The sequence below is a fragment of the Ranitomeya imitator genome, chromosome 3, assembly GCF_032444005.1.
Source record: "Ranitomeya imitator isolate aRanImi1 chromosome 3, aRanImi1.pri, whole genome shotgun sequence".
NCBI lineage: Eukaryota > Metazoa > Chordata > Amphibia > Anura > Dendrobatidae > Ranitomeya > Ranitomeya imitator.
This window is the reverse complement of record NC_091284.1, coordinates 835,724,284-835,747,993: the sequence shown is the minus strand read 5'-3', so window position 1 is coordinate 835,747,993 and position 23,710 is coordinate 835,724,284. Positions and strand designations below refer to the sequence as shown.

General features: G+C 56.1%; 1 protein-coding gene across 2 annotated transcripts in view; it reads left to right on the top strand.

Moving 5' to 3' along the window:
- RNF121 (ring finger protein 121) overlaps positions 1-20,805 on the top strand; it is a 62,096-nt gene extending 41,291 nt beyond the window's left edge. The window contains exons 2-9 of one of the 2 annotated variants that reach the window (XM_069759523.1): positions 9,642-9,682; positions 9,826-9,967; positions 10,251-10,405; positions 13,407-13,514; positions 15,456-15,576; positions 15,683-15,816; positions 17,868-17,969; positions 18,250-20,805. In XM_069759523.1, coding sequence (XP_069615624.1) covers positions 9,642-9,682; positions 9,826-9,967; positions 10,251-10,405; positions 13,407-13,514; positions 15,456-15,576; positions 15,683-15,816; positions 17,868-17,969; positions 18,250-18,370 — 924 coding nt within the window. In that variant the 3' untranslated portion in view covers positions 18,371-20,805. The remainder of the gene's footprint in view (positions 1-9,641; positions 9,683-9,825; positions 9,968-10,250; positions 10,406-13,406; positions 13,515-15,455; positions 15,577-15,682; positions 15,817-17,867; positions 17,970-18,249) is intronic. The other variant, XM_069759524.1, reaches the window with a different exon arrangement.
- Positions 20,806-23,710: the final 2,905 nt, after the last annotated feature.

Genomic DNA, 23,710 nt, shown 5'->3' with positions numbered 1-23,710 from the left:
GTGGATGAGGGAGGTAGTGAGGATGCTGCTGGTTGTGCTCCGATCTCTGCTGTCTGAGTGGATGAGGGTGGTAGTGAGGATGCTGCTGGTTGTGCTCCGATCTCTGCTGTGTCTGAGTGGATGAGGGTGGTAGTGAGGATGCTGCTGGTTGTGCTCCGATCTCTGCTGTGTCTGAGTGGATGAGGGTGGTAGTGAGGACGCTGCAGGTTGTGCTCCGATCTCTACTGTGTCTGAGTGGATGAGGGTGGTAGTGAGGACGCTGCTGGTTGTGCTCCGATCTCTGCTGTCTCTGAGTGGATGAGGGTGGTAGTGAGGACGCTGCTGGTTTTGCTCCGATCTCTGCTGTGTCTGAGTGGATGAGGGTGGTAGTGAGGATGCTGCTGGTTGTGCTCCGATCTCTGCTGTGAGAGGATGAGGGTGGTAGTGAGGACGCTGCTGGTTGTGCTCTGATCTCTGCTGTGTCTGAGTGGATGAGGGTGGTAGTGAGGACGCTGCTGGTTGTGCTCCGATCTCTGCTGTCTGAGTGGATGAGGGTGGTAGTGAGGATGCTGCTGGTTGTGCTCCGATCTCTGCTGTCTGAGTGGATGAGGGTGGTAGTGAGGATGCTGCTGGTTGTCCTCCGATCTCTGCTGTCTCTGAGTGGATGAGGGTGGTAGTGAGGACGCTGCTGGTTGTGCTCCGATCTCTGCTGTCTCTGAGTGGATGAGGGTGGTAGTGAGGATGCTGCTGGTTGTGCTCCGATCTCTGCTGTGTCTGAGTGGATGAGGGTGGTAGTGAGGACGCTGCTGGTTGTGCTCCGATCTCTGCTGTCTGAGTGGATGAGGGTGGTAGTGAGGATGCTGCTGGTTGTCCTCCGATCTCTGCTGTCTCTGAGTGGATGAGGGTGGTAGTGAGGACGCTGCTGGTTGTGCTCCGATCTCTGCTGTCTCTGAGTGGATGAGGGTGGTAGTGAGGATGCTGCTGGTTGTGCTCCGATCTCTGCTGTGTCTGAGTGGATGAGGGTGGTAGTGAGGACGCTGCTGGTTGTGCTCCGATCTCTGCTGTGTCTGAGCGGATGAGGGTGGTAGTGAGGATGCTGCTGGTTTTGCTCCGATCTCTTCTGTGTCTGAGTGGATGAGGGTGGTAGTGAGGACGCTGCTGGTTGTGCTCCGATCTCTGCTGTCTCTGAGTGGATGAGGGTGGTAGTGAGGATGCTGCTGGTTTTGCTCCGATCTCTGCTGTGTCTGAGTGGATGAGGGTGGTAGTGAGGATGCTGCTGGTTGTGCTCCGATCTCTGCTGTGAGAGGATGAGGGTGGTAGTGAGGATGCTGCTGGTTGTGCTCCGATGTCTGCTGTGTCTGAGTGGATGAGGGTGGTAGTGAGGACGCTGCAGGTTGTGCTCCGATCTCTGCTGTCTCTGAGTGGATGAGGGTGGTAGTGAGGACGCTGCTGGTTGTGCTCCGATCTCTGCTGTGTCTGAGTGGATGAGGGTGGTAGTGAGGATGCTGCTGGTTGTGCTCCGATCTCTGCTGTCTCTGAGTGGATGAGGGTGGTAGTGAGGACGCTGCTGGTTGTGCTCCGATCTCTGCTGTCTCTGAGTGGATGAGGGTGGTAGTGAGGACGCTGCTGGTTGTGCTCCGATCTCTGCTGTCTCTGAGTGGATGAGGGTGGTAGTGAGGACGCTGCTGGTTGTGCTCCGATCTCTGCTGTTGATGAGGGTGGTAGTGAGGACGCTGCTGGTTGTGCTCCGATCTCTGCTGTGGATGAGGGTGGTAGTGAGGACGCTGCTGGTTGTGCTCCGATCTCTGCTGTCTCTGAGTGGATGAGGGTGGTAGTGAGGACGCTGCTGGTTGTGCTCCGATCTCTGCTGTGGATGAGGGTGGTAGTGAGGACGCTGCTGGTTGTGCTCCGATCTCTGCTGTGAGCGGATGGGGGTGGTAGTGAGGATGCTGCTGGTTGTGCTCCGATCTCTGCTGTGAGCGGATGAGGGTGGTAGTGAGGACGCTGCTGGTTGTGCTCCGATCTCTGCTGTGTCTGAGTGGATGAGGGTGGTAGTGAGGACGCTGCTGGTTGTGCTCCGATCTCTGCTGTGTCTGAGTGGATGAGGGTGGTAGTGAGGACGCTGCTGGTTGTGCTCCGATCTCTGCTGTCTCTGAGTGGATGAGGGTGGTAGTGAGGACGCTGCTGGTTGTGCTCCGATCTCTGCTGTGTCTGAGTGGATGAGGGAGGTAGTGAGGATGCTGCTGGTTGTGCTCCGATCTCTGCTGTCTCTGAGTGGATGAGGGTGGTAGTGAGGACGCTGCTGGTTGTGCTCCGATCTCTGCTGTCTCTGAGTGGATGAGGGTGGTAGTGAGGATGCTGCTGGTTGTGCTCCGATCTCTGCTGTGTCTGAGTGGATGAGGGTGGTAGTGAGGATGCTGCTGGTTGTGCTCCGATCTCTGCTGTCTGAGTGGATGAGGGAGGTAGTGAGGATGCTGCTGGTTGTGCTCCGATCTCTGCTGTCTCTGAGTGGATGAGGGTGGTAGTGAGGATGCTGCTGGTTGTGCTCCGATGTCTGAGTGGATGAGGGTGGTAGTGAGGACGCTGCAGGTTGTGCTCCGATGTCTGAGTGGATGAGGGTGGTAGTGAGGACGCTGCTGGTTGTGCTCCGATGTCTGAGTGGATGAGGGTGGTAGTGAGGACGCTGCAGGTTGTGCTCCGATCTCTGCTGTGTCTGAGTGGATGAGGGTGGTAGTGAGGACGCTGCAGGTTGTGCTCCGATCTCTACTGTGTCTGAGTGGATGAGGGTGGTAGTGAGGACGCTGCTGGTTGTGCTCCGATCTCTGCTGTGGATGAGGGTGGTAGTGAGGACGCTGCTGGTTGTGCTCCGATCTCTGCTGTCTCTGAGTGGATGAGGGTGGTAGTGAGGACGCTGCTGGTTTTGCTCCGATCTCTGCTGTGTCTGAGTGGATGAGGGTGGTAGTGAGGATGCTGCTGGTTGTGCTCCGATCTCTGCTGTGTCTGAGTGGATGAGGGTGGTAGTGAGGATGCTGCTGGTTGTGCTCCGATCTCTGCTGTGTCTGAGTAGATGAGGGTGGTAGTGAGGACGCTGCTGGTTGTGCTCCGATCTCTGCTGTGTCTGAGTAGATGAGGGTGGTAGTGAGGATGCTGCTGGTTGTGCTCCGATCTCTGCTGTGTCTGAGTGGATGAGGGTGGTAGTGAGGATGCTGCTGGTTGTGCTCCGATCTCTGCTGTGTCTGAGTGGATGAGGGTGGTAGTGAGGACGCTGCTGGTTGTGCTCCGATCTCTGCTGTGTCTGAGTGGATGAGGGTGGTAGTGAGGATGCTGCTGGTTGTGCTCCGATCTCTGCTGTGTCTGAGTGGATGAGGGTGGTAGTGAGGATGCTGCTGGTTGTGCTCCGATGTCTGCTGTGTCTGAGTGGATGAGGGTGGTAGTGAGGACGCTGCTGGTTGTGCTCCGATCTCTGCTGTCTCTGAGTGGATGAGGGTGGTAGTGAGGACGCTGCTGGTTGTGCTCCGATGTCTGCTGTGTCTGAGTGGATGAGGGTGGTAGTGAGGACGCTGCTGGTTGTGCTCCGATCTCTGCTGTGTCTGAGCGGATGAGGGTGGTAGTGAGGACGCTGCTGGTTGTGCTCCGATCTCTGCTGTGTCTGAGTGGATGAGGGAGGTAGTGAGGACGCTGCTGGTTGTGCTCCGATCTCTGCTGTGTCTGTGTGGATGAGGGTGGTAGTGAGGATGCTGCTGGTTGTGCTCTGATCTCTGCTGTGTCTGAGTGGATGAGGGTGGTAATGAGGACGCTGCTGGTTGTGCTCCGATCTTTCTGCTGTGAGAGGATGAGGGTGGTAGTGAGGACGCTGCTGGTTGTGCTCCGATCTCTGCTGTCTCTGAGTGGATGAGGGTGGTAGTGAGGACGCTGCTGGTTGTGCTCCGATCTCTGCTGTCTCTGAGTGGATGAGGGTGGTAGTGAGGACGCTGCTGGTTGTGCTCCGATCTCTGCTGTATCTGAGTGGATGAGGGTGGTAGTGAGGACGCTGCTGGTTGTGCTCCGATCTCTGCTGTATCTGAGTGGATGACGGTGGTAGTGAGGATGCTGCTGGTTGTGCTCCGATCTCTGCTGTATCTGAGTGGATGACGGTGGTAGTGAGGATGCTGCTGGTTGTGCTCCGATCTCTGCTGTGTCTGAGAGGATGAGGGGGGTAGTGAGGACGCTGCTGGTTGTGCTCCTATCTCTGCTGTCTCTGAGTGGATGAGGGTGGTAGTGAGGACGCTGCTGGTTGTGCTCCTATCTCTGCTGTCTCTGAGTGGATGAGGGTGGTAGTGAGGACGCTGCTGGTTGTGCTCCGATCTCTGCTGTGTCTGAGTGGATGGGGGTGGTAGTGAGGACGCTGCTGGTTGTGCTCCTATCTCTGCTGTCTCTGAGTGGATGAGGGTGGTAGTGAGGACGCTGCTGGTTGTGCTCCTATCTCTGCTGTCTCTGAGTGGATGAGGGTGGTAGTGAGGACGCTGCTGGTTGTGCTCCGATCTCTGCTGTCTCTGAGTGGATGAGGGTGGTAGTGAGGATGCTGCTGGTTGTGCTCCGATCTCTGCTGTGTCTGAGTGGATGAGGGTGGTAGTGAGGACGCTGCTGGTTGTGCTCCGATCTCTGCTGTCTCTGAGTGGATGAGGGTGGTAGTGAGGACGCTGCTGGTTGTGCTCCGATCTCTGCTGTGAGAGGATGAGGGTGGTAGTGAGGACGCTGCTGGTTGTGCTCCGATCTCTGCTGTCTCTGAGTGGATGAGGGTGGTAGTGAGGATGCTGCTGGTTTTGCTCCGATCTCTGCTGTCTCTGAGTGGATGAGGGTGGTAGTGAGGACGCTGCTGGCTGTGCTCCGATCTCTGCTGTGGATGAGGGTGGTAGTGAGGACACGCTGCTGGTTGTGCTCCGATCTCTGCTGTGTCTGAGTGGATGAGGGTGGTAGTGAGGACGCTGCTGGTTGTGCTCCGATCTCTGCTGTGTCTGAGTGGATGAGGGTGGTAGTGAGGATGCTGCTGGTTGCGCTCCGATCTCTGCTGTCTCTGAGTGGATGAGGGTGGTAGTGAGGATGCTGCTGGTTTTGCTCCGATCTCTGCTGTCTCTGAGTGGATGAGGGTGGTAGTGAGGACGCTGCAGGTTGTGCTCCGATCTCTGCTGTGTCTGAGTGGATGAGGGTGGTAGTGAGGATGCTGCTGGTTGCGCTCCGATCTCTGCTGTCTCTGAGTGGATGAGGGTGGTAGTGAGGATGCTGCTGGTTGTGCTCCGATCTCTGCTGTGTCTGAGTGGATGAGGGTGGTAGTGAGGATGCTGCAGGTTGTGCTCCGATCTCTGCTGTGTCTGAGTGGATGAGGGTGGTAGTGAGGATGCTGCTGGTTGCGCTCCGATCTCTGCTGTCTCTGAGTGGATGAGGGTGGTAGTGAGGACGCTGCTGGTTGTGCTCCGATCTCTGCTGTCTCTGAGTGGATGAGGGTGGTAGTGAGGACGCTGCTGGTTGTGCTCCGATCTCTGCTGTGTCTGAGCGGATGAGGGTGGTAGTGAGGACGCTGCTGGTTGTGCTCCGATCTCTGCTGTGTCTGAGTGGATGAGGGTGGTAGTGAGGACGCTGCTGGTTGTGCTCCGATCTCTGCTGTCTCTGAGTGGATGAGGGTGGTAGTGAGGACGCTGCTGGTTGTGCTCCGATCTCTGCTGTGGATGAGGGTGGTAGTGAGGATGCTGCTGGTTGTGCTCCGATCTCTGCTGTGAGTGGATGAGGGTGGTAGTGAGGACGCTGCTGGTTGTGCTCCGATCTCTGCTGTGTCTGAGCGGATGAGGGTGGTAGTGAGGACGCTGCTGGTTGTGCTCCGATCTCTCCTGTGTCTGAGTGGATGAGGGTGGTAGTGAGGTTGCTGCTGGTTGTGCTCCGATCTCTGCTGTCTCTGAGTGGATGAGGGTGGTAGTGAGGACGCTGCTGGTTGTGCTCCGATCTCTACTGTGGATGAGGGTGGTAGTGAGGACGCTGCTGGTTGTGCTCCGATCTCTGCTGTGTCTGAGCGGATGAGGGTGGTAGTGAGGACGCTGCTGGTTGTGCTCCGATCTCTCCTGTGTCTGAGTGGATGAGGGTGGTAGTGAGGTTGCTGCTGGTTGTGCTCCGATCTCTGCTGTGTCTGAGTGGATGAGGGTGGTAGTGAGGATGCTGCTGGTTGTGCTCCGATCTCTGCTGTGTCTGAGCGGATGGGGGTGGTAGTGAGGACGCTGCAGGTTGTGCTCCGATCTCTGCTGTCTCTGAGTGGATGAGGGTGGTAGTGAGGATGCTGCTGGTTGTGCTCCGTTCTCTGCTGTGTCTGAGTGGATGAGGGTGGTAGTGAGGACGCTGCTGGTTGTGCTCCGATCTCTCCTGTGTCTGAGTGGATGAGGGTGGTAGTGAGGTTGCTGCTGGTTTTGCTCCGATCTCTGCTGTGTCTGAGTGGATGAGGGTGGTAGTGAGGATGCTGCTGGTTGTGCTCCGATCTCTGCTGTGTCTGAGCGGATGGGGGTGGTAGTGAGGACGCTGCAGGTTGTGCTCCGATCTCTGCTGTCTCTGAGTGGATGAGGGTGGTAGTGAGGATGCTGCTGGTTGTGCTCCGTTCTCTGCTGTGTCTGAGTGGATGAGGGTGGTAGTGAGGACGCTGCTGGTTGTGCTCCGATCTCTCCTGTGTCTGAGTGGATGAGGGTGGTAGTGAGGTTGCTGCTGGTTGTGCTCCGATCTCTGCTGTGTCTGAGTGGATGAGGGTGGTAGTGAGGATGCTGCTGGTTGTGCTCCGATCTCTGCTGTGTCTGAGCGGATGGGGGTGGTAGTGAGGACGCTGCAGGTTGTGCTCCGATCTCTGCTGTCTCTGAGTGGATGAGGGTGGTAGTGAGGATGCTGCTGGTTGTGCTCCGTTCTCTGCTGTGTCTGAGTGGATGAGGGTGGTAGTGAGGACGCTGCTGGTTGTGCTCCGATCTCTGCTGTGGATGAGGGTGGTAGTGAGGATGCTGCTGGTTGTGCTCCGATCTCTGCTGTCTCTGCTGTGGATGAGGGTGGTAGTGAGGATGCTGCTGGTTGTGCTCCGATCTCTGCTGTGGATGAGGGTGGTAGTGAGGATGCTGCTGGTTGTGCTCCGATCTCTGCTGTCTCTGAGTGGATGAGGGTGGTAGTGAGGATGCTGCTGGTTGTGCTCCGATCTCTGCTGTCTCTGAGTGGATGAGGGTGGTAGTGAGGACGCTGCTGGTTGTGCTCCGTTCTCTGCTGTCTCTGAGTGGATGAGGGTGTTAGTGAGGACGATGCTGGTTGTGCTCCGATCTCTCCTGTGTCTGAGTGGATGAGGGTGGTAGTGAGGTTGCTGCTGGTTGTGCTCCGATCTCTGCTGTGTCTGAGTGGATGAGGGTGGTAGTGAGGATGCTGCTGGTTGTGCTCCGATCTCTGCTGTGTCTGAGCGGATGGGGGTGGTAGTGAGGACGCTGCAGGTTGTGCTCCGATCTCTGCTGTCTCTGAGTGGATGAGGGTGGTAGTGAGGATGCTGCTGGTTGTGCTCCGTTCTCTGCTGTGTCTGAGTGGATGAGGGTGGTAGTGAGGACGCTGCTGGTTGTGCTCCGATCTCTGCTGTGGATGAGGGTGGTAGTGAGGATGCTGCTGGTTGTGCTCCGATCTCTGCTGTGTCTGAGTGGATGAGGGTGTTAGTGAGGACGCTGCAGGTTGTGCTCCGATCTCTGCTATCTCTGAGTGGATGAGGGTGGTAGTGAGGATGCTGCTGGTTGTGCTCCGTTCTCTGCTGTCTCTGAGTGGATGAGGGTGTTAGTGAGGACGCTGCTGGTTGTGCTCCGACCTCTGCTATCTCTGAGTGGATGAGGGTGGTAGTGAGGATGCTGCAGGTTGTGCTCCGATCTCTGCTATCTCTGAGTGGATGAGGGTGGTAGTGAGGATGCTGCTGGTTGTGCTCCGATCTCTGCTGTCTCTGAGTGGATGAGGGTGGTAGTGAGGATGCTGCTGGTTGTGCTCCGATCTCTGCTGTCTCTGAGTGGATGAGGGTGGTAGTGAGGATGCTGCTGGTTGTGCTCCGATCTCTGCTGTGGATGAGGGTGGTAGTGAGGACGCTGCTGGTTGCGCTCCGATCTCTGCTGTCTCTGAGTGGATGAGGGTGGTAGTGAGGACGCTGCAGGTTGTGCTCCGATCTCTGCTATCTCTGAGTGGATGAGGGTGGTAGTGAGGATGCTGCTGGTTGTGCTCCGATCTCTGCTGTCTCTGAGTGGATGAGGGTGGTAGTGAGGACGCTGCAGGTTGTGCTCCGATCTCTGCTATCTCTGAGTGGATGAGGGTGGTAGTGAGGACGCTGCTGGTTGTGCTCCGATCTCTGCTATCTCTGAGTGGATGAGGGTGGTAGTGAGGACGCTGCAGGTTGTGCTCCGATCTCTGCTATCTCTGAGTGGATGAGGGTGGTAGTGAGGACGCTGCTGGTTGTGCTCCGATCTCTGCTGTCTCTGAGTGGATGAGGGTGGTAGTGAGGACGCTGCTGGTTGTGCTCCGATCTCTGCTGTCTCTGAGTTGATGAGGGTGGTAGTGAGGACGCTGCAGGTTGTGCTCCGATCTCTGCTATCTCTGAGTGGATGAGGGTGGTAGTGAGGATGCTGCTGGTTGTGCTCCGATCTCTGCTGTCTCTGAGTGGATGAGGGTGGTAGTGAGGACGCTGCTGGTTGTGCTCCGATCTCTGCTATCTCTGAGTGGATGAGGGTGGTAGTGAGGACGCTGCTGGTTGTGCTCCGATCTCTGCTATCTCTGAGTGGATGAGGGTGGTAGTGAGGACGCTGCAGGTTGTGCTCCGATCTCTGCTATCTCTGAGTGGATGAGGGTGGTAGTGAGGACGCTGCTGGTTTTGCTCCGATCTCTGCTGTGTCTGAGTGGATGAGGGTGGTAGTGAGGATGCTGCTGGTTGTGCTCCGATCTCTGCTGTCTCTGAGTGGATGAGGGTGGTAGTGAGGATGCTGCTGGTTGTGCTCCGATCTCTGCTGTGTCTGAGTGGATGAGGGTGGTAGTGAGGACGCTGCTGGTTGTGCTCCGATCTCTGCTGTGTCTGAGTGGATGAGGGTGGTAGTGAGGACGCTGCTGGCTGTGCTCCGATCTCTGCTGTGTCTGAGTGGATGAGGGTGGTAGTGAGGACGCTGCTGGCTGTGCTCCGATCTCTGCTGTGTCTGAGTGGATGAGGGTGGTAGTGAGGACGCTGCTGGTTGTGCTCCGATCTCTGCTGTGTCTGAGTGGATGAGGGTGGTAGTGAGGACGCTGCTGGTTGTGCTCCGATCTCTGCTGTGTCTGAGTGGATGAGGGTGGTAGTGAGGATGCTGCTGGTTGTGCTCCGATCTCTGCTGTGTCTGAGCGGATGAGGGTGGTAGTGAGGACGCTGCTGGTTGTGCTCCGATCTCTGCTGTGTCTGAGCGGATGAGTGTGGTAGTGAGGACGCTGCTGGTTGTTGTCTTGTCGCTGGGGATGTTTGCTCTCCCTCTGCTGATTGTGGAGTGTGAACTGCGCTGTACCCTTCTGGCTCCGGAGCTTGTGATGATCCTCTGTTATAATGTGCTGCGTCTTAATACTTGGCAGTGGGGTCTCATGTAGGAGGACGCTCGGACCTCTCTGTTTCGGGGGCTTCACTGTCGCTTTCTTCCCAGCAGGTGGACCTGTCTGACCTCGCCCCGGAGGAGCGATGGAGGTGAGACATCGTTATTCCCTTTATATGCGGCAGTGACTGTACGGACCAGGCCGTGGTGGACGGGGCTGACCGCCTCTTGCGCAGGATGTGCAGGGGTTGTCGGCAGTAGTAGATGCTGTGCTATTACGTCTGTGTGATTGCAGGGTGGAGCACGCCAGGATGCACGCCAAACACCGTGGCCACGAGGCGATGCACGCGGAGATGGTCCTCATCCTCATCGCCACGCTGGTGGTGGCGCAGCTGCTGCTGGTGCAGTGGAAGCAGCGACACCCGCGCTCCTACAATGTAAGAGCTCACGTACGGTAAGAGGGGGGTGTCTGCAGCGCTGTGCAGCTCACGGACCCCCGTCGCTGCCCGCACCGGCCCCATGAGGTGACGCGTCCTGTGCCAGTCTGGGGCAGGAGTCAGAGCAGTGGTCTGCAGCCTGGACACCGCCGACAGCTGTTATACTCCAGTCACATCTGGAGCTGCAGCCTCTGCTCAGCTGGAGGTTTGCCATAACTGCAGCTCTGGATGTGACCGGTTGGTTGATCACATCTTGGGCTCTGTGTGTTCTCGCCTCTCGCAGATGGTGACGCTGTTCCAGATGTGGATCGTTCCTGTGTATTTCACAGTGAAGCTGCACTGGTGGAGATTCCTGGGAATCTGGATCCTCTTCTCTCTGGTCACCGCATTTATCACCTACAAAGCCACAAGGAAACCACTGGAACAAACCACCCCCAGGTGAGCGCCGCAGGCTGCAAGCGGAGACCCTTCTAGGTACAGGGTGGTGCAGGGACCAGGCGACCAGAAATGAGATGGGTCATTCAGCGGCATGTCCGCCTCTCTGTAACATTACACAGCACATGAAGGGTTAACTGTCTCCATACATTACTTATAATGATCCTGTATTACAGCCTCCAGTGCGATACAGGAAAGATATATATCTTGGTACCGTGTTAGCCAGTAGATAGAAAAATATTTAGAATTGAGAGTCCTCAGTGGTTGATGCCTTTTAATGGCTAACTGAAAAGATGGGAACAAATTGCAGCTTCAGAGACTACACAGGTCTCTTCATCAGGCAAAGACTAAAACAAATTCTGAAGAATCACATATTTATGCACAACATAGCACAGGAAAAAAAAAAACATGGATAAGACAGGTGACATGAAGCAGAATTACCATGAGTGATAAACAGTTATGTCCATAAATATTGGACCAGTTCGTAGATAAGAAATGTTTTATTGTCCTCTGTCACGATTCACACTGTGACCGTCACCCCTACGTCACGGGTCGGGGTGACTTTAGGCCAACAGACGGCTATCACATGTTCAGGGGGGCTTATCTTATTTATCCCTCCACTTCACAATGTGATGAAAAAACACACACAAGGCTATTGACCTCTTAGTTTACAGCAGGGGCTTATTGTAGGTATCCCACTGCACTTCAATATACCACGAACTGCAGGGATTTATGTATATCCCGCTTACAGTTCCACTTAACACTTGCAGCTCTCTGGCGCCCCCCTTACTCTCAGGTCAGATTAGGTACTGCACCTAGGGTAATTAGTCGCCAGAAAGGCTGCCTGCTATGTACTGGCTATTGGGCACGCTGCAGCGACGCGATAAACTACTCCCACTCAGGCAGGAACAATAATTATCAACGCCGCAGTCGCTACAACATCACCCCAAAAGCCTGCACACGGTATCGCTGCCACCAGCTTTGATTAAACGGGTCCGAAGCTAACCCTACACAGTAGCGTAATTCCCTTCAGAAGACTTAGGGTACGGTTTTAGAGCATGGAGAAAGAACTGGTATTACATAATATACCCCACAAAATTTAGGCAGTGCTTTATCAAAATATTTTACCAAGATGTTACAAATGAGACAATTGCAAATATGTACAAGGTAGTTATAACATAAAGGGGATTAAAGGAGAAAAGATAACACTCACATGTTCTCAGTTGGTTGCATTGCTAGCAACCAGGCTAGTGGAGCTCCCATACGTCCCAGTTCATTGGACGTGCTAAGGGCTCTCCAGGAATAAGGCAAGAAGAAACTGCTGGGATCTGGGCAGACAGTTATAGCTGCAGCCTGTGACATCCCAGAAAGGGGTTGGATCACCTCGTCCCTCCTACCTCTTCAGTTAACTAATTTTACCCTAACTTTTATCTAATTTCTATAACTCCGCTACAAAACATGTCATAGTCATAACAAACCCAGCATTCATCTCGGATTAACGTGGGCATTCTAATGAGATCAAATATGTCCTATCTGTGATACATATTTACAGAGAAATCCCTACTTCTTTACCAGATGGAGTTAGAAGCTCAGGTTTATCGTGGTGGATAGATCCACCGAGGGAGATTAAGAATATGTATTTTCCTGTTCTTATCTTAAATGGTTTGCGTAATATCTTACAAAAACAGAACAAAGAACTTCCATGGATTCTAGAGACTTATAATCCAGTTCTAGCCTGTCACTTTCCACTGCAGCGATGCCCGTCGTAAATACCTTTGCTCTCCGATCTAGAGGTAATAAACTCATCTTCCCCCATACCTTGGAAAGGAAAGCTCTTGGCTGAGTGAAAGGGAAGGGGGGGGGGGGTTTAGCCCACAGCCTGCTAGCAAGAGAAACTACTTATATGATATTTCATACCATATCGTGACATCCTCTGATTGGGGTCTGGTTCTGTCGTGATGACCCCTCATAGTCTGAGGGGCAAGTTCCTTAGTTGATGTAAAAAGACATAAATCCGTGCGACACATTCATTCCTGCACTGAGACTGTCAAAGGTCATCATTAGTTTATATTCCCAGACTCTTCTGTCTCTCTGAAAATTGAAGTTACCTTTTAACACAAGTAATTTCATGTCTATAATGTTATGATTTGGGAGACAAATATGTGGCCACAGATAGATCCATTCATTTTTCTCTTATTGTGTGGAGATGAGAGTTCATCCTTGTTCTCAGTTTCTGCCCTGTCTCCCCCACATACAGACCCCCAGTTGGACATTTAGTACAAATAATTAGGTACACCACATTAGAAGTGACGCAGCTGAAAGTACCTGGGATCTTGTAGTCCTGATGTGAGTTGGGGATCTTTATCTTGTCCGTGGTCATTATAAATGGACAGGTTTTACAGGTTTCTTTCAGTCTTTGCCTGATGAAGAGACCTGTGTAGTCTAGAAAGCTGCAATTTGTTACCATCTTTTCAGTTAGCCATTAAAAGGTATCAACCGCTGAGGACTCTCAATTCTAAATATTTTTCTAGTCTCCAGAGCTGCACTCACTATTCTGCTGGGGAAGTCACTGAGTACATACATTACATTACTGATCCTGAGTTACATCCTGTATTATACTCCAGAGCTGCGCTCACTATTCTGCTGGTGCAGTCACTGTGTACATACAGGATGTAACTTAGGATCAGTAATGTATTATACTCCAGAGCTGCACTCACTATTCTGCTGGTGCAGTCACTGTGTACATACATTACATTACTGATCCTGAGTTACCTCCTGTATTACACCCCAGAGCTGCACTCACTATTCTGCTGGTGCAGTCACTGTGTACATACATTACATTACTGATTCTGAGTTACATCCTGTATTATACTCCAGAGCTGCACTCACTATTCTGCTGGTGCAGTCACTGTGTACATACATTACATTACTGATCCTGAGTTACATCCTGTATTATACCCCAGAGCTGCACTCACTATTCTGCTTTCTGTACTTTCCCTTCCAGGCTGGTGTATAAATGGTTCTTGCTGCTGTATAAGATGAGCTATGCCACGGGCATTGTGGGATACATGGCTGTGATGTTTACGCTCTTCGGTCTGAACCTGTTGTTCCGGTAAGTCTGTGTCTGCCGACATTTCTCATTTTCTGGAGCAGAATCTTCGAACAATTGATTTCTTGATCTTCAGATGCGATACGTCTTCTCTCCACTAGAGGTCTCCTCTCTGCCACTTAGAGCAGGCTTGCTATGTCTGCTGCTGTACACCAGGGGCAGTGTGGAGCCTGAAGCCCTGGGAATCTTATGGAGAATGCGGCATCCAAGCTCTGACCGCGTGCCGCCAACCCCCTCCCCCCCCCCCGAGCTCTGACCGCGTGCCGCCATCACTCCCGAGCTCTGACCGCGTGCCGCCATCACCCCCCAAGCTCTGACCGCGTGCCGCCATCACTCCCGAGCTCTGACCGCGTGCCGCCATCACTCCCGAGCTCTGACCGCGTGCCGCCATCACCCCCGAGCTCTGACCGCTTGCCGCCATCACCCCCCGAGCTCTGACCGCTTGCCGCCATCACCCCCCGAGCTCTGACCGCGTGCCGCCATCAACCCCGAGCTCTGACCGCGTGCCGCCATCACCCCCGAGCTCTGACCGTGTGCCGCCGTCACCCCCGAGCTCTGACCGCGTGCCGCCGTCACCCCCGAGCTCTGACCGCGTGCCGCCGTCACCCCCGAGCTCTGACCGCGTGCCGCCGTCACCCCCGAGCTCTGACCGCGTGCCGCCGTCACCCCCGAGCTCTGACCGCGTGCCGCCGTCACCCCCGAGCTCTGACCGCGTGCCGCCGTCACCCCCGAGCTCTGACCGCGTGCCGCCGTCACCCCCGAGCTCTGACCGCGTGCCGCCGTCACCCCCGAGCTCTGACCGCGTGCCGCCGTCACCCCCGAGCTCTGACCGCGTGCCGCCGTCACCCCCGAGCTCTGACCGCGTGCCGCCGTCACCCCCGAGCTCTGACCGCGTGCCGCCGTCACCCCCGAGCTCTGACCGCGTGCCGCCGTCACCCCCGAGCTCTGACCGCGTGCCGCCGTCACCCCCGAGCTCTGACCGCGTGCCGCCGTCACCCCCCGAGCTCTGACCGCGTGCCGCCGTCACCCCCGAGCTCTGACCGCGTGCCGCCGTCACCCCCGAGCTCTGACCGCGTGCCGCCGTCACCCCCGAGCTCTGACCGCGTGCCGCCGTCACCCCCCGAGCTCTGACCGCGTGCCGCCGTCACCCCCCGAGCTCTGACCGCGTGCCGCCGTCACCCCCCGAGCTCTGACCGCGTGCCGCCGTCACCCCCGAGCTCTGACCGCGTGCCGCCGTCACCCCCGAGCTCTGACCGCGTGCCGCCGTCACCCCCCGAGCTCTGACCGCGTGCCGCCGTCACCCCCGAGCTCTGACCGCGTGCCGCCGTCACCCCCGAGCTCTGACCGCGTGCCGCCGTCACCCCCGAGCTCTGACCGCGTGCCGCCGTCACCCCCGAGCTCTGACCGCGTGCCGCCGTCACCCCCGAGCTCTGACCGCGTGCCGCCGTCACCCCCCGAGCTCTGACCGCGTGCCGCCGTCACCCCCGAGCTCTGACCGCGTGCCGCCGTCACCCCCGAGCTCTGACCGCGTGCCGCCGTCACCCCCGAGCTCTGACCGCGTGCCGCCGTCACCCCCGAGCTCTGACCGCGTGCCGCCGTCACCCCCGAGCTCTGACCGCGTGCCGCCGTCACCCCCGAGCTCTGACCGCGTGCCGCCGTCACCCCCGAGCTCTGACCGCGTGCCGCCGTCACCCCCGAGCTCTGACCGCGTGCCGCCGTCACCCCCGAGCTCTGACCGCGTGCCGCCGTCACCCCCCGAGCTCTGACCGCGTGCCGCCGTCACCCCCCGAGCTCTGACCGCGTGCCGCCGTCACCCCCCGAGCTCTGACCGCGTGCCGCCGTCACCCCCCGAGCTCTGACCGCGTGCCGCCTTCACCCCCCATCCTCCACCATACGGGACGTATTGGTGTAACTGTTCATGCTCTTCTGGCTTTTGCCTTGCAGCATAAAACCTGAGGACGCCATGGACTTCGGCATCTCCCTGCTCTTCTATGGACTGTATTACGGGGTGCTGGGCCGGGACTTCGCGGAGATGTGCGCAGATTACATGGCATCCACCATAGGTGTAAGTTTTCTGTTGATTTCTGTGCAGTCATTACTGGCCGCACCTTCCGTGCTGTATTCTGGGACTTGTAGTGCAGGGTTGTGGTGACTTTGTGTTGTCCGCTCAGTTTTACAGTGCGTCGGGGATGCCGACCAAGCACCTCTCAGACAGCGTGTGCGCCGTGTGCGGACAGAGGATCTTCGTAGATGTGAATGAAGAAGGAATCATCGAGAACACATACAGACTGTCCTGCAACCACGTGTATCCTTACACCTGCTCTGCCCCCTGCTGGAGAGGACGGGGACGGTCATCACACCAAAGACACCCAGCGTGGCACGCCGCATACTGGGGGAATGTCAGCTAAACTCAGCGAAATATGGGCTGGTGACCATGGCTGGGGGTGTAGAACAGCTGTTGCAAGAGAGACTTAAGATGTGTCGTAGGGTCAGGGAGGCGCCTGGGCTGTAGGGTCAGGAAGGTGCTGAGGGTCAGGGAGGTGCCTGGGCTGTAGGGTCAGGAAGGTGCCTGGGCTGTAGGGTCAGGAAGGTGCTGAGGGTCAGGGAGGTGCCTGGGCTGTAGGGTCAGGAAGGTGCCTGGGCTGTAGGGTCAGGAAGGTGCTGAGGGTCAGGGAGGTGCCTGGGCTGTAGGGTCAGGGAGGTGCCTGGGCTGTAGGGTCAGGAAGGTGCTGAGGGTCAGGGAGGTGCCTGGGCTGTAGGGTCAGGAAGGTGCTGAGGGTCAGGGAGGTGCCTGGGCTGTAGAGTCAGGAAGGTGCTGAGGGTAAGGGAGGCGCCTGGGTTGGAGAGTCAGGAAGGTGCTGAGGGTCAGGGAGGTGCCTGGGCTGTAGGGTCAGGAGGGTGTGGAGGGTCAGGGAGGCGCCTGGGCTGGAGAGTCAGGAAGGTGCTGAAGGTCAGGGAGGCACCTGGGCTGTAGGGTCAGGAGGGTGTGGAGGGTCAGGGAGCCGCCTGAGCTGTAGGGTCAGGGAGGCGCCTGGGCTGGAGAGTCGGGAAGGTGCTGAGGGTCAGGGATGCGCCTGGTCTGTAGGGTGCTGAGGGTCAGGGAGCTGCCTGGGCGGGAGAGTCGGGGAGGTGCTGAGGGTCAGTGAGGCGCCTGGGCTGTAGGGTCAGGAAGATGCTGAGGGTCAGGGAGGCACCTGGGCTGTAGGGTCAGGAGGGTGTGGAGGGTCAGGGAGCCGTCTGGGCTGTAGGGTCAGGGAGGCGCCTGGGCTGTAGGGTCAGGAAGGTGCTGAGGGTCAGGGAGGCACCTGGGTTGGAGGGTCGGGGAGGTGCTGAGGGTCAGGGAGGCACCTGGGTTGGAGGGTCGGGGAGGTGCTGAGGGTCAGGGAGGCGCCTGGGCTGGAGAGTCAGGGTGGTGCTGAGGGTCAGGGAGGCGTCTGGGCTGTAGGGTCAGGAAGGTGTTGAGAGTCAGGGAAGCACCTGGGCTGGAGAGTCGGGAAGATGCTGAGAGTCAGGGAGGCGCCTGGGTTAGAGGGTCGGGTAGGTGCTGAGGGTCAGGGAGGCTTTTGGGCTGGAGAGTTGGGGAGGTGCTCAGGGTCAGAGAAACGCAGGGACCTGGTGGGTTGAGGTCAGAGAGGCGCCTTGGCTGAGGGGTCAGGAAGGCACTGTGGCTTGGAGATGCATCGGGGCCCTAAGGGTCGTGGGGGTGCAGGGGCACGGAGGCTCGAGGTTCGAAAGGTGCTGGGGCCTCACAGGGTCGAAGTTGGCGCCTGGGCTGGAGATATGGCGAAAGCACTTAGCGTCAGGGAGAAGTCTGGCGTGGGAAGGTGCTGGAGGTCAGGGAGGCGCCAGGGCCTGGTGGGTCGGGGTCAGAGAGGCACCTTGGCTGGGGTCGGGAACGCACTAGTGCCGGGGCCTGTAGGGTTGGTGTCAGGGAGGCACTGGGGCCCTAATGGTTGTGGGGATGCCAGGGTCTTTAAGGTCAAGGTTCGGAAGGGGCTGGAAATGAGCCGAGGCCCTGCAGCGGCGAGGTTGGGAAGGCACGGGGGCATAGGGAGGGTCGGGATTGGGAAGGTGCCTGGGGCCAGAGACTCGGGGATGAGAAGGCGCCCAGGGCTCAGAAGGTTTGGGATTGTTGCTGCTCCAGGGCTGGAGGGTCAGAAGGGGCTGGAAAGGCGCTGGGGCCCTGCAGGGTTGTGTTTGGGATTGTGGCTGCTCTGGGGCTGGAGGGTGGCGGTCAGAGAGGCACTGTGGCCGGAGGGTTGGGTTCAGGGAGGTGAGGGGGCATCCTGGGGGCTTGTTCTGTGTCTGTATGTACTCTTAACCTGCTGGTGTTTGCCTTAACGTCACCATCTTCAGCTTCCATGAGTTCTGTATCCGTGGCTGGTGCATCGTGGGGAAGAAACAGACGTGTCCGTACTGCAAGGAGAAGGTGGACCTGAAGCGGATGTTCAGTAACCCGTATCCTAAGCTCCGGGGGTCTGTGGTGGAGGCCGTGGTCAGACGTGATGGAAAGTAACCGGCGTATTGTTCCGTCGCAGATGTCTCTGCTGGTGATCTGTCCGTCACATCTGAACACGGTCATAGGGGAGAATTATTGGGGACCCTGTACTGACAGCAGAGGGTGGAGGGGCGAGATCCTACATAATTGTGGTGGGGGTTAAAGGGGCGGTCCAGCATCAGAAATACATGGCTGCATTTTTCCAGGTAGAGATTTTGCCTCCTTGACTCGTGCGTGCAGCTGGGAGCGGCCTCACGTCATGTACGGACAGCTGCTGGACTGGTTACGGTACCTGGTGGCATGGCAGCCCGTCATTATTGGACTGGTGCAGGGCATTAACTATATCCTGGGGCTGGAATGAGCCGTCTCCACCACTTCCCAAGTTCCCGGCACCATCTGGAGAGGAGGCAGTGTTGCCGGCGGCGCCCTCTCTGGATTTTTCTTGGGGTTTTTTTTCCCTTTTTTTTGTTTTAGCCCCTGGAGCTGCTGGGACGCTTTTCTCCGCAGTGTTAGTCGCCGCTCTGGAGAATTGCCGGTTGTTGTATTATTTATTTATAGCGCCGTATCGTCTGTATTTTTTATTTGGCACAACATGGAATCTGTGTTTAGTTCTTCCCTCAACCACTGAAATGCGTCAGCGCCTTGTGCCGCCTCGGGTTCTCCTCCATTACCCCACACTGGGGAGCGGCGGGGGACACACTGACCATCCATCTTGTGCCGCCTCGGGTACTCCTCCATTACCCCACACTGGGGAGCGGCGGGGGACACACTGACCATCCACCTTCTGCCACCTCTGGTTCTCCTCCATTACCACACACCAGGGAGCGGCGGGGGACACACCGGCCATCCATCTTGTGCCGCCTCGGGTTCTCCTCCATTACCGTACACTGGGGAGCGGCGGGGAACACACTGACCATCCATCTTGTGCCGCCTCGGGTTCTCCTCCATTACCGTACACTGGGGAGCGGCGGGGAACACACTGACCATCCATCTTGTGCCGCCTCGGGTTCTCCTCCATTACCGTACACTGGGGAGCGGCGGGGGACACACCGGCCATCCATCTTGTGCCGCCTCGGGTACTCCTCCATTACCGTACACTGGGGAGCGGCGGGGAACACACTGACCATCCATCTTGTGCCGCCTCGGGTTCTCCTCCATTACCGTACACTGGGGAGCGGCGGGGGACACACTGACCATCCATCTTGTGCCGCCTCGGGTTCTCCTCCATTACCACACACTGGGGAGCGGCGGGGAACACACTGACCATCCATCTTGTGCCGCCTCGGGTTCTCCTCCATTACCACACACTGGGGAGCGGCGGGGGATACTCTGACCATCCACCTTGTGCCGCCTCGGGTTCTCCTCCATTACCATACACTGGGGAGCGGCGGGGGACACACTGACCATCCATCTTGTGCCGCCACGGGTTCTCCTCCATTACTCCACACTGGAAAACGGCGGGGAACACACTGACCATCCACCTTCTGCCACCTCTGGTTCTCCTCCATTACCCCACACTGGGGAGCGGCGGGGGACACACTGACCATCCACCTTCTGCCACCTCTGGTTCTCCTCCATTACCCTACATCAGGGAGCGGTGGGGGACACACTGACCATCCATCTTGTGCCGCCTCGGGTTCTCCTCCATTACCCCACACTGGGGAGCGGCGGGGGACACACTGACCATCCATCTTGTGCCGCCTCGGGTTCTCCTCCATTACCCCACACTGGGGAGCGGCGGGGGACACACTGACCATCCATCTTGTGCCACCTCTGGTTCTCCTCCATTACCCCACACTGGGGAGCGGCGGGGGACACACTGACCATCCACCTTCTGCCACCTCTGGTTCTCCTCCATTTCTCCACACTGGGGAGCGGCGGGGGACACACTGACCATCCACCTTCTGCCACCTCTGGTTCTCCTCCATTACCCTACATCAGGGAGCGGTGGGGGACACACTGACCATCCATCTTGTGCCGCCTCGGGTTCTCCTCCATTACCCCACACTGGGGAGCGGCGGGGGACACACTGACCATCCATCTTGTGCCGCCTCAGGTTCTCCTCCATTACCCCACACTGTGGAGCGGCGGGGGACACACTGACCATCCATCTTGTGCCGCCTCGGGTTCTCCTCCATTACCCTACATCAGGGAGCGGCGGGGGACACACTGACCATCCACCTTCTGCCACCTCTGGTTCTCCTCCATTACCGTACACTGGGGAGCGGCGGGGGACACACTGACCATCCACCTTCTGCCACCTCTGGTTCTCCTCCATTACCCTACATCAGGGAGCGGCGGGGGACACACTGACCATCCACCTTGTGCCGCCTCGGGTTCTCCTCCATTACCGTACACTGGGGAGCGGCGGGGGACACACTGACCGTCCACCTCCGCTGCAGTTCCCATCCCACCTGCCCGGGGTTTTCAATTGGAAACTTTTTCTTTATTTCCTCCCATCTTGTCTTGCCATCTTGCCCCCAATCAGGGTCGGGTAGTTTGGGTAAGATTTTAGTAAACTTTCCGGTTGACTCTCGCCGCACCGTGAATTCGTTGTCTGCTCGAGTTTATTAGCTGCACAGAGGTTGGACCCGTCACGTTGGAAGCTTCCGGCTTCGGAGTTTCTTTTTATTCAATCCCATCCAAATTTTAATTTATTTTTTTTATTCTTATTATTGTGCCGGACGAGTCGACGGCGACTTTTCTATAACCCGGTGTACAGCGGACGGTTATGTCCATGAATTGTTCAAGGAATAAAGAGAACGCTCAATAAACACTCCTGGACGTCCGACCTCATGCTAAAGTGTCCGCTCTCATTCCGGGCAGCCTGGAGACGTCTTCACCCCGTTGTCAGGTTCCAACAATCCGGTATATCTGATATTGGCAAAGCCGGGTGTCACAGGGGCACAGCTCTCACGGGATTGGCAGACATTGGCTGCTTTTCCTCCACAAACAGCGCCACCCCTGGCTGTAGGTTGTGTCTGGTATTTCAACTCAGTTTATTGTTCATGGACTGTAATACCAAATACAACCTGAAGAACAGAGTGGCGCTGTTTTGGAAGATAGCTGCCATGTTTTTCAAGGTTGAGTCCATCAAAACACTGATTCAGAAGGAGAGAAGGAATCGAACCGACAGACAACGGACTCAGATCATTCCATAATATCTGAAGATAGAGACGAATCGGACTCCTCTTCCTCCTCATCCCGTGACAGTGGTACGGGGCGCAGGCCGTGGTTTCCCATAAAGGACAATGAACAAGCTAATTAAAGCCGTAGGGGCCACCATGGGCATCTGGACACTAGAACATGTTATTAAAAAAAAGACCGAGGGTGTAACTACACATGCTACAACGTGGGTGTATGCCAGCGGACTGCAGAGGGCGCGTGGTGGACCTGTTGTGGCTGCGTTGGTGCCTCGGTGCGGGTGGCGTGTATGGACATGCTGCGTGGTGTCTCCAGATGTGGATTCCAGGTTTTAAAGGGAAGAGGAGGCTGTGACTTGTTACCTGAACTTCCACTGACTCGTCGTGTGACTTTGCTGATGTCATTGTGTGCATGAGCGGACAACGAACGAGGCCGAAAGAAGCCGAACAGAGGTGCATGGTGATGCCCGGATAAGGTGTTATCTGAGCATGCTCGGGTGCTAAACTAGTGTCCTAGTGCAATAATATGTTCCCGCTGCTGCATGTCTTGTGGCTGTTCGAAAGCCACGACATGTGCAGGGATTGTCTAACAGCCGCGACACGTGCAGGGATTACCAAACAGCCGCGAGACGTGCGGGGATTACCTAACAGCCGTGAGACCTGAGGGGCTTACCAAACAGCTGCTAGACGTGTGGGGATTACCTAACAGCCGGGAGACATGCGGGGATTACCTAACAGCCGGGAGACGTGCGGAGATTACCTAACAGCCGGGAGACGTGCGGAGATTACCTAACAGCCGCGAGATGTGCGGGGATTACCTAACAGCCGCGAGACGTGAGGGGATTACCAAACAGCCGTGAGACATGCGGGGATTACCTAACAGCCGAGAGACGTGAAGGGATTACCTAACAGCCGCGAGACGTGAGGGGATTACCAAACAGCTGCTAGACGTGCGGGGATTACCTAACAGCCGCGAGACGTGCGGGGATTACCTAACAGCCGCGAGACGTGCGGGGATTACCTAACAGCCGCGAGACGTGCGGGGATTACCTAACAGCCGCTAGACGTGCGGGGATTACCTAACAGCCGCGAGACGTGCGGGGATTACCTAACAGCCGCGAGACGTGCGGGGATTACCTAACAGCCGCGAGACGTGTGGGGATTACCTAACAGCCGCGAGACGTGCGGGGGTTACCTAACAGCCGCGAGTCGTGCGGGGGTTACCTAACAGCCGCGAGACGTGCGGGGGTTACCTAGCAGCCGCGAGACGTGCGGGGATTACGTAACAGCCGCGAGACGTGCGGGGATTACGTAACAGCCGTGAGACGTGCGGGGATTACCTAACAGCCGCGAGACGTGCGGGGATTACCTAACAGCCGCGAGACGTGTGGGGATTACCTAACAGCCGCGAGACGTGTGGGGATTACCTAACAGCCGGGAGACGTGTGGGGATTACCTAACAGCCGGGAGACGTGTGGGGATTACCTAACAGCCGGGAAACGTGCGGGGATTACCTAACAGCCGCCAGACGTGCAGGATCTGAGCTCGCTCGCTCATCACTAGTCACAAACATAAGAAACGAGACATGCGCAATAGGGATTAGAGCGCGGGAATATGAGAAAGTAAGTGAAAATGTCACAGAGAACAAAGAAAGAGGAAGGTAAAAGCGGAGAGAGAGAGAAGGAAGAAGAGGTGACCTGCAAAACTAAGGACAAAAATATAGGGGCTCAAAGAGAAATGGAGAAAGAATATCCCAGCTGGGGATAAATGAAGCAGGAAGCAAGAACGAATAGAGAAGCCGTGAATATTCATACAGTGCCTTGCGAAAATATTCGGCCCACTGGAACTTTTCAACCTTTTCCCACATATCATGCTTCAAACATAAAGATACCAAATGTAAATTTTTGGTGAAGAATCAACAACAAGTGGAACACAATTGTGAAGTTGAACGAAATTTTATTGGTTATTTTACATTTTTGCGGAAATTCAAAAACTGAAAAGTGGGATGTGGTGAAATATGTGTGTATATATATCTACATGTGTGTAGTGACATATGTCTAGGGTTATATGTGTGACCAGTGATAATGTAACATCTGTCCTGAAAGCAAGTCACACCTAGGTGTTAACAGGTACTTCCTTGGGACTAGTAGAAATTGTGTCTCCATATCTCACCAGGAGGTCTAGCTAAGGCCAAGAAGAAAGGAACACTTGACACCCCTAGTGCTTGGAGGGAAGGCTCTGACCAATACAATGCGATTAATTCAATAATACTGACATTTGGTCAGTGCTGATTAACCCCTTAGTGACGGAGCCAATTTGCAGCTTAATGACCGGGCCAATTTTTACAATTCTGACCACTGTCACTTTATGAGGTTATAACTCTGAAACACTTTAACGGATCCCGGTGATTCTGAGAATGTTTTTTTGTGACATATTGTACTTCATGTTAGCGGTAACATTTCTTTGATATGACTTTTTTTTATGAAAGAACGGAAATCTGATAAATTTATAAATTTTTGCAATATTCAAACTTTGAATTTTTATGCCCTTATATGTGC